This window comes from Falco rusticolus, chromosome 8 (genome assembly GCF_015220075.1).
Source record: "Falco rusticolus isolate bFalRus1 chromosome 8, bFalRus1.pri, whole genome shotgun sequence".
NCBI lineage: Eukaryota > Metazoa > Chordata > Aves > Falconiformes > Falconidae > Falco > Falco rusticolus.
Window position 1 is genome coordinate 33,977,918 of NC_051194.1, and position 13,583 is coordinate 33,991,500.

The 13,583-nt window shown below is 40.8% G+C and overlaps 1 protein-coding gene across 1 annotated transcript in view; it reads left to right on the top strand.

Annotated features, from left to right (window-relative positions):
* The window catches only part of MYLK (myosin light chain kinase), a 216,341-nt gene that overhangs the window by 104,276 nt on the left and 98,482 nt on the right, over nucleotides 1-13,583 (top strand). The window contains 3 exon segments of the mRNA XM_037396821.1: nucleotides 1,030-1,233; nucleotides 2,345-2,479; nucleotides 7,948-8,100. Of these exon segments, the coding sequence (XP_037252718.1) occupies nucleotides 1,030-1,233; nucleotides 2,345-2,479; nucleotides 7,948-8,100 (492 nt within the window).

Sequence of the window (13,583 nt, forward strand, 5' to 3'; positions counted from 1 at the left end):
ATAAGTGAAGGATGGGATGGGAGACTTTTTGTGGCATTCTTTCCTAACCTCTCCGCTTTGCTCATCACAGCAACTGCCCTATGAAGTCCAGACCTCCTTCAGCATTACTAGGAGCCAAATCTGGTTCTCTAGAGCTCTGACACTGGCAAAGCAGGCAGTGAAGCCACAGTTGTTTTGCTTCTGCTCCCTGAAAGTTTACTGTCCTAGGAAGCTGCTTGCTTTGCCTACATCTGGACCCTAGTCTGGAAAAAAAATACCCAGAATGACAGAATGCTTGAGGTTGTAAGGGACCTTTGGAGGTCATCTGGTTCAGCACTCCTGCTCATGCAGCATCACCTACAGCAGGTTGTTCAGAGCTATGTCAAGGTGGCTTTTGAATATCTCCAGGGAGGGAGGCTCCACAACCTCTCTGGGCAATCTGTGCCAGTAATTAATAACCCTCACAGTGAAGAAGTATGTACGTTTAGAGAGAACCTCCTGTGTTTCAGTTTGTGCTCATTGCCTCTGGTCCTATCACTGGACAGCACTGGAAAGAGCCTGGCTCCATCTTCTTTACACCCTCCCTTCAGATATTTATATACATTGATGAGATCACCCTCAAGCCTTCTCTTCTCCCAGCTGAACAGTCCCAGAATAAACAACCTTAGCGGTAGGTACCGTGGATTGCAAAGGTCTGCTAGGTGCTCTGGGAAACCAGTCTAGCAGGGTAGGAAGGACTGGGGAGACATTTCTTCCTTCCTCCTCTAATATCTCATCACATCCATTTTGTCTGTATTTTTTAGAGAAACAATGTTCAGATAGAAGTGCTTGGGGTTTTTCAAGTTATTTTAAAAGATAGACTGGCCAAGAGGTTTTGGAAGATCAGAAATATCAAACTGTCTTTTTGAAGATAGTTTTGTGTATTAATTGCTCATTAAGGTTTATATAATTATGTGTGTGTAAATAATACCTATTTTATACTAAAGCAAATAATGGAATTACACTAAGGGAAATACCTGTTCATGAAAATTCAAATACCTCGCTGTCCAGTTTCAGGGAAACCAAAACCAGATGTGGAGTGGTTCAAAGAGGGTGAACCAATTAAAGCTGGAGAAGATGTCCGAATATTTGAAGAAGGTGGGATTCATTGCCTGTGGTTAAAGAAAGCCTGCTTGGGGCACAGTGGATCTTATAGCTGTGCAGCTTTCAACCCGAAAGGTCAGACTTCCACCAGCTGGTTGTTAACTGTCAGAAGTAAGTAAGCTCTTGTGAGCCCACTGAGCTGCACTTTGAAAACTGTGGCTGGGGTTTTCTAAGCTTTCAGAGGGCGGTGGCTACAAAATTTATATTACAACTTGTCAATGCAGGCTAATTCTGATTCCTAGCTCTGTGAATAAGGTGCTGTGGGATGGCTGGCAAGCCACATTTTGCATCAGATTCCATTGTGACCTTTTGTTTTTGTTGTTTGTATAGCTAAAGCCATACCATTGAATGTTTTATACACAGGAGACCTGTTCTCCACTGAGGTTTTCTATTAATGCTTGTATTTAATGCAGGTTGCCAAAGATTTTATTGTTGTTACGTTTCGTTTCTTTGGAGTTGTTTAGCATTTCTATAGAACACAGCGTATCTGAAATGTTTTGCAAGCACAAACCAATCCTGTGCAGTAAAGCGAATAAGAAGAAAAGGGAAAGGAATGAGAATTGTGTTCTGATAAATTCAAGTACCTCTCCCAACGACAAATTATTTTGAGCTTGAAGGCACTGTCTTGCTAGTCTGGTTGAAAGATTTGTTGGCTTCTTAGCAAATCCTGTCCTCAATTCTAATCTTTTCACCTGGTTTTAGGCTTTTTCCTGGAGGTATGATCATGTTTATGCAACATTACTCTATTTGCTGTGCCTGAGGTTAAACCAGGATACCCAAGATCCTCTCTTTCTGTCTCATGAGAGACCTGTAAACTGCATCCTTAAGTCACTCTGTTTCACTGCCAGCCAGGGGAATCTGGGACAGGGACTAGAAGACAGACAAGAAGAGAGAATGATTACCCTTCCTATTTGTGCTGAGCTCTCTGGTAACATGTTGTGTGCACTTCTAGTGCCTGGCTGCAAATAGTGGATTCTGGCATAAAAAGCCACCACCTAAGATACAGCTTGAGGGCTGGCAATGCATGCCATGTAGTTTATAGGGGAACCATTCCTTTCTTCATACCAGTCCATCGCTCAAAATTATTTCTATTCCCCAGTAAAACATTTCACTATGGTTAGCTCAGCCATGTCTCCTAAGCATACCTAGAAAAAGTCAGTAATTGCTAAAGATAATTTTGTCAATTTGGGTTAAATGAACTGTTTTCATTTTGGTTTTGAAGGGCCTAAAGTCCAAGAGATTGCTCCATGCTTTTCCAGTGTCTTGAAAGGATGCACTGTGAGTGAAGGGCAAGACTTCGTGCTGCAGTGCTGTGTAGCAGGCGTACCTGTGCCTCAGATCACCTGGCTCCTCAATGGTAAGGACCCCCCTGGTCTGCAATACATGTTTGCACACGTTTCCATCCGCAGCCTCGAATGCCACCCGTAGCAAGGCTGTGAATACTGCACAAAGCACTCTGAATCACCGTCATACAACCCACTGGAATATTTGAAGAAAATCAGTGTGCATACAAGTAACACGCACGAAGGGTTGCTTTCTTGGGCATTTTTTCTCTTACTGCAGTTCTCCCGTATGTCCAGCAGGGGGCTCTGGTGACAAGCTTGTACCCAGCTGGTTTTGGGGGTTTTTTGTTACACTCAGCTTTTCACCACGCTGCAGCAAAGGCTGTGTTGCTACTGTGTGCGGAACCCTGTGCTACCCCCACTCCTTTGGCACTAGCCTCTGCTCTGAGAATAACGGGTTGCCATCATGATATTGCAGGCATAATAAGTTCTAAGCAAAATAAGTGCAGTATATCACTCTTTACGGTAGGAAGGAAAACGATGCCCAATTCCATCCTTTCATCAGCCAAACAGGTCATAATTGGTATTAGCAGCTATGTCCTGAAGATCTTAAAATCCAGCTTTTCTGCTTGCTTCGTTACTAGAAATATGTTCCTTGAGATTCTAATTCTTGCCCAAAGCTGACTAAAAAAAGAGGATAAGTAAAATATTTTTCTCTTTTATCAGACTGTATAATTAACCCTGCCCTAATTACACAACTGAACATGCACGTTTCCCTTACAGTCCTCTCTTAATATTGGGCCCAAACATCAGTGTTTTGCTTAGATTCCAAATTATTATAGAGATCCAGAGACTACATGCTTTGTCTAAGTTCTCTTTCCATTTAGAGTCATATCTATTAAACACTAGACATTTATTCAGCTTAAATGTTGATCACCTCTATTACTCCTGAAGGGCAACTGATTTTTTTGCAGACTCTCCCAGGCTATCTGTGTGTATGTGTGTATGACTTAAAGACAAAGAACAGCATACTTTGCCACAAAGATATTTCCTCCAGAATTGTTTTTAAAATTAATTGTTTGCATATGATCTCTGTTTCTCTTTAGCTGTTCAGAGTAAATGGGTTAATTGAAAAAGGTGGCAGGACAAATGAACCATGCCCTTGAGATTGGTATGTTCCCACAGCCCAGTCTGTTTCCCTTCCCAGTAGCTCCATGTCTAGAACAGAAAGGCCACTGCCTTATTTACTACATGAAACATGTGAGTAAAGGCTCTGACACTCTTCTGCTGGAAATAAGTTGTTTCTCTGTCTGAAGGCTACTCTGCAGTTCCTCCTTTGCAGATGTGATTAGAATCACTGTTTTGCTGTGTAAGAATTGTGTCTTGCAGCACAGGAGGAGCAACTCTGATGCATAGGGTGTAATTTCATCTTCATGTTCCAAGGGTACCCCCTGCTCATGAAGGTTTCCCTTAGTCATTGAATAATGTAGTTATGCACAGTTGTCTTCCACATACAGAGCATCTTCCTGTTTCAGATTACTTTGTGTTACAGTTCATTGGGCATAGACACAGCTTCTCCATTGATGTAACCATGTTCTGTTTTGCTAACCAGAAAACTGTTGGCTCCTGAAAAATACAACCTAGAGATCAATAAACAACATATTTCTGTAGGCCTCCAGTATGCATTGTGCCTCCATGCCTTTTTCAGGATGTTTGTTCTGATTTGACCTTTCTTCTCACTAATCTCAAATGAGACTCCCCTTGTTCAGGTATAACCATGTTTATATTGCATCCAAGCATGTCATGGTTTAACCCCAGCCAGCAACTAAGCACCACACAGTCACTTGCCCCCCTCCCCTCCTGTGGGATGGGAGAGAGGATTGGAAGGGTGAAAGTGAGAAAACTCGTGGGTTGAGTTAAAGACAGTTTCATAGGTAAAGCAAAAGCTGTGCACACAAGCAAATGAATGCCATTGGGAGGCAGGTGACCAGCCATCTCCAGTAAAGCAGGGCTCCATCATGCATAACGGTTACTTGGGAAGACAAACACCATCACTCCAAGTGTCTCTCCCTTCCTTCTTCTTCCCCCCGTTTTATATGCTGAGTCCGTACATTTTATGGTATGGACTATCCCTTTGGTCCATTGGGGTCGGCTGTCCTGGCTCTGTCCCCTCCCAGCTTCTTGTGCCCCCTCATCCTACTCGTTGTTGGGGTAGTGTGAAGAGCAGAAAAAGCCTTGAGTCTGTGCACTTTTTCAGAACTCCATAGAAAAAAAAATCACATGGGGCAAGATGTGTGAAGTTCACAAGAAAATATCAAATGCAAATTGTCTTCTAAGCATGAGAATGATAGCAAACTAGAATTAATTTTTGAAAGAAATAGTAAGAAAAGTATGCATATTTCAGTGAAATAATGAATGTAAAGACCAAGCTTTCAAATCATCAGAAACATGAACAGAAGGCTGCTTTGAGAAACAAACAAAAAATAGAAAAAAAGCAGAAGTCTCTCCTAGGCTGGCCAGCTCTTGATACTGAACCACCTGTATGCTGTCCAGTCTGCCTTCCCACAATCTCCAAGGTATCCACACCACCTTAGAACTAAAAGACTTGCAATAACTTCCTGTACAATGTTACATACAAGTACCATTTTAGATACTGAGCATTTTTACCCACTGTGACTAAACACAAATATAAAACATTTTCCAAGTCATTATATAGATTGACTTCTCTTTCAGGTCAACCAAGACAAAAAATATGTGATGTATGCTATGCATTGTTTGTAATTACTTCTTAACATCTGTGAGGATGTTGTCCTTCCATATTCATAGACACTGCACAGATAAAATCCACAGTTCAGTCAGGTAGTTCTTACCTGAGCTCTTACTCTTCCCTCCAGCTCTACCATCTTCAGTTTCTTTCTTAGATTTTATCCCTATTTTAATGATTTAAAGCATTTTTCCAACTTCTTCAAGATGGTTCTTTTGTCCTGTTGCTCTCACTCTGCCCCTTATTTTAAGTTTCTTTCTGAATTTGCACAGATTTACTGGTAAATTCCCTGAAAGTAAACTTCTTGTGTTTTAGTTCAGGTCTCACCAAAGCCTTACAAATAACTTCTCACATGTGCTCTCTGTGACAATACTTCAGTATGTAACTCCAATTTACTTTAGCTTCTTTAAATACTTTATTGGTAACTTCTTTTCAAATTGCAGGAATAAGGTCTATATGACTGTATTTTAAATATCTTCCTTTTCATGATGCTTTCCATGTGGGTTTTTTTCCCCGAGTTGAATTGAAGCTCTTCCTGCTGAATGTAAGAACAGGATGACCATGACTTTAGCATCACAATTCTTTGAGCAGCATTTGGTTTTAGGATAGCTGTCTGATCTCTCCAGAACGCTTTTAATACATGGGCCAGGGTAAACTTTCCTTTCTTCTGGCATAACATGCCAGAAGGAAGGTATTTTTTGTTATTGTTCCTGCTGCCAAGCTGTCATGGAAATTTGACTGTTCTGCCTCTGGAGAAGGGAACATTTCACTACTGGGAGAGTTGTTTTTATTAGATCAAAATATAAGTACAATGGACATAACTTAGAATCTTGTTGCTCGTTATTCCTCAGGGCTGATATAGTTTTGTTTTCTGGGGTCTGATGAAAAGGTTGTTCTGTAAATTAATGCACTACTTTGTGAACAGAGCTAAAAAATTGTCACAGTTTTGTTGGGGCCTGGAGTGAAAAAGAGGATGGCCTGAAAAAAAGTTGATGACATGGTGAAGGAGAGCGCATTTTCTTTTTCCACACAGAACACTTACCCTATTCATTTGCTTATTTACAACAGAAATAAAAAAGCATTGTTCTGTTTTTGATGATGCAGCTTTTATCTTGAGTGTATTTCTGATATAGTTATCATCATAGCACCATTAAGCATCATTAATAGTTTCAATGTCAGAATCCTAGACAGGATCCCTGTTAGATTAGATATTCTACACTCAGACCAGGAAGGCAGTCCAGTGTGCCATGTCCTCTTACAGAAAGCTTTGTCTGCTTGGGTTTTCAGCTGTACGTGTACATATTTGAATGTAATGTTATTCCCACATGCAAAAAATACGTGATTGCACCTAATAGTTACAACAGTCTATGTGTAACTGAGTGAAAGGGAGCTCAAAGGAACAAGTAATAAGAATATATGACCTGTGAAGATGGTGGAGAGAATTTATTCTGAAATTGGAGTCTTCTGGGCAGTTGATTAAATGTTCACCCATTTTTCATACAATAGAAAATTTGTTAACTTAACAAACAGATGACTTATAAGAAAAAAAAGAAAAACAGGATCAACCACCACATTTTATAATACATGTAATTATTGGATCATGCTGATTTTGGCACGTGTTTGTATTTCAGAGTGAAATTACATATGCAGATAGATGGTGCATAGATAATGACTGCCTTCTGATTTTGTTAGTGTTGAAAATCAGAGATGAGAGAAAAATCTGTTCCATCGTTTAATTTATCCTGTTCGTAGTGCAGAGCTGGTTCTTAGAAACCCCAGAGCCTTTGTCGTAATCTTTTAAAGTAATTTTGGCAATGAAATAAATTTTGATCTTTCCTTTTGACCATGATTTCCCAAGTGACAGATATCTTCGATTTAGTTCTGCACAATTTCTCTGCATTTTCACCTTCTTCTCTCAGATGACCCCAATTTCCTTTTCCAGCATGATGTTTATGCACAGATATCAGGCCCTCTTCAGCATTGCATACACTGGGAAAGCAACCAATGATGAGTCAGTAGTGGAAACTATTTAATACTGGGAAAACAGAATGCAGCAGCATTTCAGAAAGTAAGGCTGAGATTGATGACAGTTCCTGAAACAATGGCAAGGCAACTTTAACCAGTCTACACTAACATTTAAGCATGTTCCAAACCAATTCAAGGAATCAGTTTCTTAAAATAATAGTTCTTCTTTAATAGTCATGTCACCATAGATCAGACTGTACCTCTGTTACCAGACTATGCATACCGTAGTATAGGTTGACTGCCTGTGTAAATCAGCCTCTTGGCTCCATCATAGATTTTGCTGTCTCTCTTGGAATGTCTTCCACTACAAAGTACTTGATGGAGGACTTCAAGTGCTTCTCCATGCCCAACAGGTTTTGCACATCTAGACAATAACACTAATATCTAGTTTTAGGCAAAGTACAAGATGGAGACAATGTCTGAAGCATACACAGAAGACATTTCTTTTCTTACCCACCTGAAAGAGAATCTACTCAAAATACAAAGATAAACCTTCTTTCTCTCACTGCTACTCAAGATAGCACCCAGTGAACCTAATGACAAGATTTGTCTGACAACCATATTCTGCTTGTGCTGGGGATGCTGCTGTTTGTAGTCACTAGAGAGCAGGGGCCATGCACTAGAGAGCAGGATTTGGCTCTGCACTTTAATATACTGGCTGGTGTTAGGCATCCATATTTCACTGAAATCAGGAATTGCTTTTGAAACTTGTGGCCGATATATTAAGACAATTCTCTTCCTTTCTGTCTACAGACCAGCCAATTCAGTATGCCCATTCCACTTTTGAAGATGGAGTTGCAAAACTGACTGTCCAAGATGCCCTACCAGAAGATGATGGCATTTATACCTGTCTGGCTGAAAACAACACAGGACAGGCATCTTGCAGTGCTCAAGTCACAGTCAAAGGTGAATATCTCGACCTGCTGTAACGACTGCAAGGATATCAGCTGTAATCTTTTCTAAAAAACCTTGAATCCTTAAGAGAGGTGGTTGTAAATGGGTTCTGTGTTTTTTCTAAGCTGGGTACCTTTTCTCTCCTTTAGAGGTGGGTGCAACTTAAGTGCTTAAGGACTATGAAATGTAAGGTAATATGCATGTTTCAGGAAAAAGTAGTAATGCTGTGACCTTAGCAAGAAGGGCTTAGTGTGGTACAGAGCAGAGAGGCTAAGTTTTGGAAGAGGTGTACCAGTGTAGGAAAGGACTGTCGCTGCTGAAAGAAAAATAAGGTCAGTACCACCAGTATCACCCACCAGGCAGAGTGCATTGTGGTGAGTAGGCAGATGCTACCCCTTTCTCTTGAAAGGCAGAGCACAGCGACCAGTGCCAGGGACTGCAATTATGATAGCGAATGCCAATATTCTTGTTTTGCTACCAGGATTTATTAGAGATAATTCTGAAGAGGTATATGTATCAGCTAATTAGGATCAGTATATCTCTAAATAAGCATAATGTTGACAGTGAAAGTACCAGAAGAATGTTGCAGTAAGCAATTGAGGTGATCTGTTGTCTCTGAAATCTGAGAGCACCCTCTTTGCAAATATCACTAATTTGATACCCTCAGTGCTGATTTGAGACAGCTGATTTGTCCATGAAAGCCATAATTCTGCATCAGGATCTGAACAAACACAGTTTAAAAGACCAGAGATGGCAGTGAAGACAAGAGGTGATAGAATTCCATGGGTAAATTGAACAGTGAGGTCATATCAATCAGTATTATTGTCATTATTCTTAAAATTTCACCTGGAATCAGTTTATACAGGTGTTCCATGTTATGGAGATAAAAGTCTCTCTCCCTCAGACTCCCCCTCCCCCTACAATCAAGCCTGTATTTGGTATTTTTCATCTGCAAATTATTTTTTCCTGAAGTTATGATAGTTTGGCACTGCCTGTCCAACGGACTGTTGAGTGACAGTTCCCGAGGGGACTAGTCCATTTGTCTATGACCAAATAATACCTGCTCCAAATTCATACACACAGCTTGGTGGGAAATGTACCCTGATCCCTGGGATCGCATGATTTGTGTTTGTTTGCCAATGTTCTGTGGTGTTTGTCTACAGCACTTCAGTGATATGCATGCCCCTATTCTGTCTGCATGAATCTGCTTAAAACTCTAGACAAGCTTAAAATGAAAACAAAGTAATTCTGGTAAACCTATGAGTTAATTTCTTGATTACCAAATTGGAAATGCAGTCATTCCTTCCCTTCCCTCCCGCTCCCAAAAAAAAGGCATAAAGTAGGAAAACACTGATTTAAAATGAGCCTGAAATTAATCTGTTCTCAAAGCTGTCATTTATAATTTCTCTGAAACATTTTATCTGCATTAGCTAAGGGGCAATCAAGAGTGCTCCACCTCAAGGGAGCTGTCTTTGACATGGGACTTGCTGATTCTTCAGTGGGACAGAGAAGCCAAAAAGACAGCCCCTTTCTTACTAACTAACCATTTCTGAATTATTTTAGGGTTGACATACAATGTTAACGTGGGAACAATAGTGAGCTAGCCTTCCCCTAGGCTTGTGTGCTCTGCTGAGCTATTTCAGGCTGTTGCATGAGTTGGATTACTCCTGTACTTTAGCTAGTCTGGGGCTAGAATGCTACATTGCCACTATTAGGGGGAATTTGTTCCTCCCTTTTGCATCCCATTCTATTTTCTGGGAGTCATGGAGTGTGGGTGCAAGAAAAAGAGCAGAACTAAGGACACGCGTGACAGCCTGTAAAGCCATGTGTTCAATACTTTTTCAGCTTTAGCTGTCCCCTTCCCTTCCTCCCTAAAACTCATTATGTTCTTGTTGCCATAAGGATTATAGTAACTTTCCTCAAGACTTAGATCAATGTGGATTTGCCTACTGAAAATAGTACCAAATTTAAAATCGCGATTTCCAAATCTCTTATCTGTTCATATATTTTTTCCATCAGATCCTCTAGCAAATGCTTACTGGCATTAGAGTTCCCTGAGACTCTGAACGCTGCTGCTGAGGCTTCTCTAAATGCTCAGCTTTTACAGACAGATTACAGCAGGAAATCACTGTACGTGCAGAAAGAGAAAAAACTTCAAAAATCCTCTCCTGACCAAACATTGATAAAACTGTTTCTGAATTGTAACCCATCTCTCTCCAGTTCCTTTTTATCTTCATGATTTCAGGTTTCATGCAGTTCTCAGTTTGTTCATTCATTGCTAGAGAAATATTTTCCTTTTGTATGTGAAAAGTAATTTGTATTTAATCTAAGAAGGAATTGATGTTCTTGGCATAGCATCAGTATCAGGCCAATGTCAGAATTCCTCTTTTCTTTAACTTGCTTCTGTGCTCCTTGGACACATCTCTTAAGTCTATCTGGGTCTAAATTTCACTTCATATTGCCATTTTTGACTTTGCAGTTCTAATGCAGCAAGGGTCTCATGGAGGGGCATATCTACTGTGGTCATTGGGGAAACTTTACCTGGAGTGAATCAGAATTATTTAGGTTGAAAAAGACCCTTAAGATCATCAAGTCCAACAGTTAGCCCAGGGCTGCCAAGTCCACCACTAAACTGTGTCCCTAAGCACCACATCTGTGCTTTTTTTTAACACTTCCAGGAGTTGTGATTCCACTACATCCCTGGGCAGCCTTCCAATGCTTGACTGCCCTTTCAGGGAAGAAATTTTTTCTTAATCTCCAATCTAAACCTCCCCTGGCACAACTTAAGTCCATTTCCTCTTGTCCTATTGCCTTTTATTTGGGAAAAGAGACTGTCCCCCACCTGCCTACAACCTTCTTTCAGGTAGTTGTAGAGAGCATTAAGGTCCTCCCTCACACTCCTTTTGTCCAGGCTAAACTGCCCCAGTTCCCTCAGCTGCTCCTCACAAGACTTGTGCTCCAGACCCTTCCCCAGCTCCGTTGCCCATCTCTGGACACACTCCAGCACCTCCATGTCCCTGTTGTAGCGAGGGGCCAAAACTGAACCCAGGATTCGAGGTGGGGCCTCACCAGTGCCCAGTACAGGGGGACAGTCACTGCCCTGGCCCTGCTGGCCACACTGTTTCAGATACAAGCCAGGATGCTGTTGGCCTTCTTGGACCTGGGCACGCTGCTGGCTCACGTTCAGCCGGCTCTCGACCAGCACCCTCAGGTCCTTTCCTGCCAAGCAGCTTTCCAGCCGCTCTGCCCCCAGCCCGTAGAGCTGCTTGGGGTGGTTCTGACCCACGTGCAGGACCCGGCACTGCACCTTGTTGAACCTCATACAATTGGCCTTGGCCAAAGAATTGTCTGTCTTAACAGTAAAACTCAGTTTTATTTTCAAAAGCAAAAAGTTCCACCATCTAAATTAAATCAATCTCACAGATAACTCAGAAAAGTCCCATACTGGCAGCATGGATAATCAGTGACAAACTTTGAAAGGAAAAAAAAAACAACTACAACATAATCCTCATGTCTGAATTCTAACACAAGATAATACTTAAACCTGCTAGTAGGTTACAGGTGTTATCTGGCCACATATTATGTTTTCTGATGATCTTTTGTGCATTCTTTGCCCTTTACAAGATCTGTTGCTTTGTTTTTGTCAAAGAAAATTTCCTTTCGTGCAGTTATTGTAGGAAACAACATTTTAAAGTCCCTTTGCCCTATAAAGGACTACTGCTCCAAGTCCTGTTAAACACAAGGTGAGGGGAGGATGCTTTCAGCATGCTTTGTGCTGGGCCTTGGATAACTAGCTAAGTTTTTTGTGGCATAGCATTCCTTCTAAGTCATCAGTCTCAGATTCATTTATGGTTGTCTTTTGCTTCGTTATTATTAAGCAGGATAAATTCTGCCTAGCTCTGAGCAACCTCAGTCCTCCCTTGGTTTTGTGTGTAAAAACACTGAAGGTTTTTCTGAAGCTGTTTGTAGGAGGCTTTTGACACTGTGTTGGAAAAGTCCCACGCTTCATATGGATGGGGCATAAGAAATGCAATGGTCTTAAAAAATTCAAACTTCTCAGTCTTCTGCATATTTAAGACAAGAAAATAACATCTCCAGATCATTTAAGTGATCTGAAGGCTGAGTAAATTGGAATAGATCCATTAGGTAGTCTGTGGAGAAAGTAAGTTAATCAAGGTGAAGCTAATTTTGGCCTTGTAAAAGGCTAAGTAGACTAAATTGAATCCTGACAGCTGTCTTCCCTGTGACAGTGGTTTTTTACAGCTGAAATACAGGTAGAGATGAACTACAGACAACGAGCAGCACTTCTTTAAAGAACAAGCCTGACAAATGTTTTCACCATGAGAACTTTTTCTAACCAAATTTTCCAGTGAGTGGGGTGCATTGGATAAAATGCTAGATTAATTAGTCTAATACAAGAAAACCTGAGGGATGAAAAAGACGGTCCAGGTTACCCAAACATTCAATGATAAACATTCCTGAAATGAAATGTTTGCTGCTCTGCAAATACTAGAATCTTTTTCTTTTGAACTTATGCATCATTTTCTATACGTAGGAAAATCAGGAAAGCTTTGGGGCCAATGTAGAATTTTTAAAAAAAGTTTTTAAGTAATATGTGCATGATTGAGTTGTTTCTGTAATTATATATGCAAGCTAGGCAATTGGGTTGGTGTTCCCATTTAATATTACAGTTTTCATATTGTTTTGTGATACGAAAATAAGTATACAAGCCATTTTTTAAATACACCGGACATCCCATTTACAAGAACGCAAACAACAAACAGCTCCTTAACAGGGCTATGCAGGGTACACTCAGGTCACCTGAAATATGCAGTGATTATATACTGATGGTCATTGTAGATACTGAAGTGGAATATTAATATTAATCAGGTTTTTATCAGCGTGGCTGAACATTTTAATGAGATTTTTATGAATAGGAAACTGAGGTGAGAAATTAATTGACCCTGGATGTACCTATATAGTGCGCCAGTGTTAGTGTCTTGCAGTGGCTGCGACAATCAGAGTACGTAGGCAAGACAACTAGTGGTAATAACTAGTATAGCTGGAAGGTAAGGCCCGCTTCTAGGCCTAGTAACAGTTCTTCACGTCTGCCTCATACCTAAGATTGGCCTTTTGATACACGGTTGTCTCTGTCAGTCAGCTAATTGCTGAGAAGGTGTTATAGGTCAGATCCACCTGTAGAAAAGATGTGTCAAAGGGATATTTAACCACCTGACATTCATGCTAATACCCGGGTGTACTACACAAGATTACAGGCTGGAAGGAGAACAGGAGTAAGGATGGACCATATGGTGGACTCAATCTATTGTGCCAAACCAAATTAATACTGTGTGTAGGAAGGTTTTGTTCTTTTGCAAACAGACTCTGCATGTGAGAAAGGCAGTTAAATGATTTTTTCAGGTTTCTCTAGGTATGGTATCAAGCTGGAGTGCTTGTTACATGAGGGCGGACTCCCAAGAGAATGTCTTTCTCTC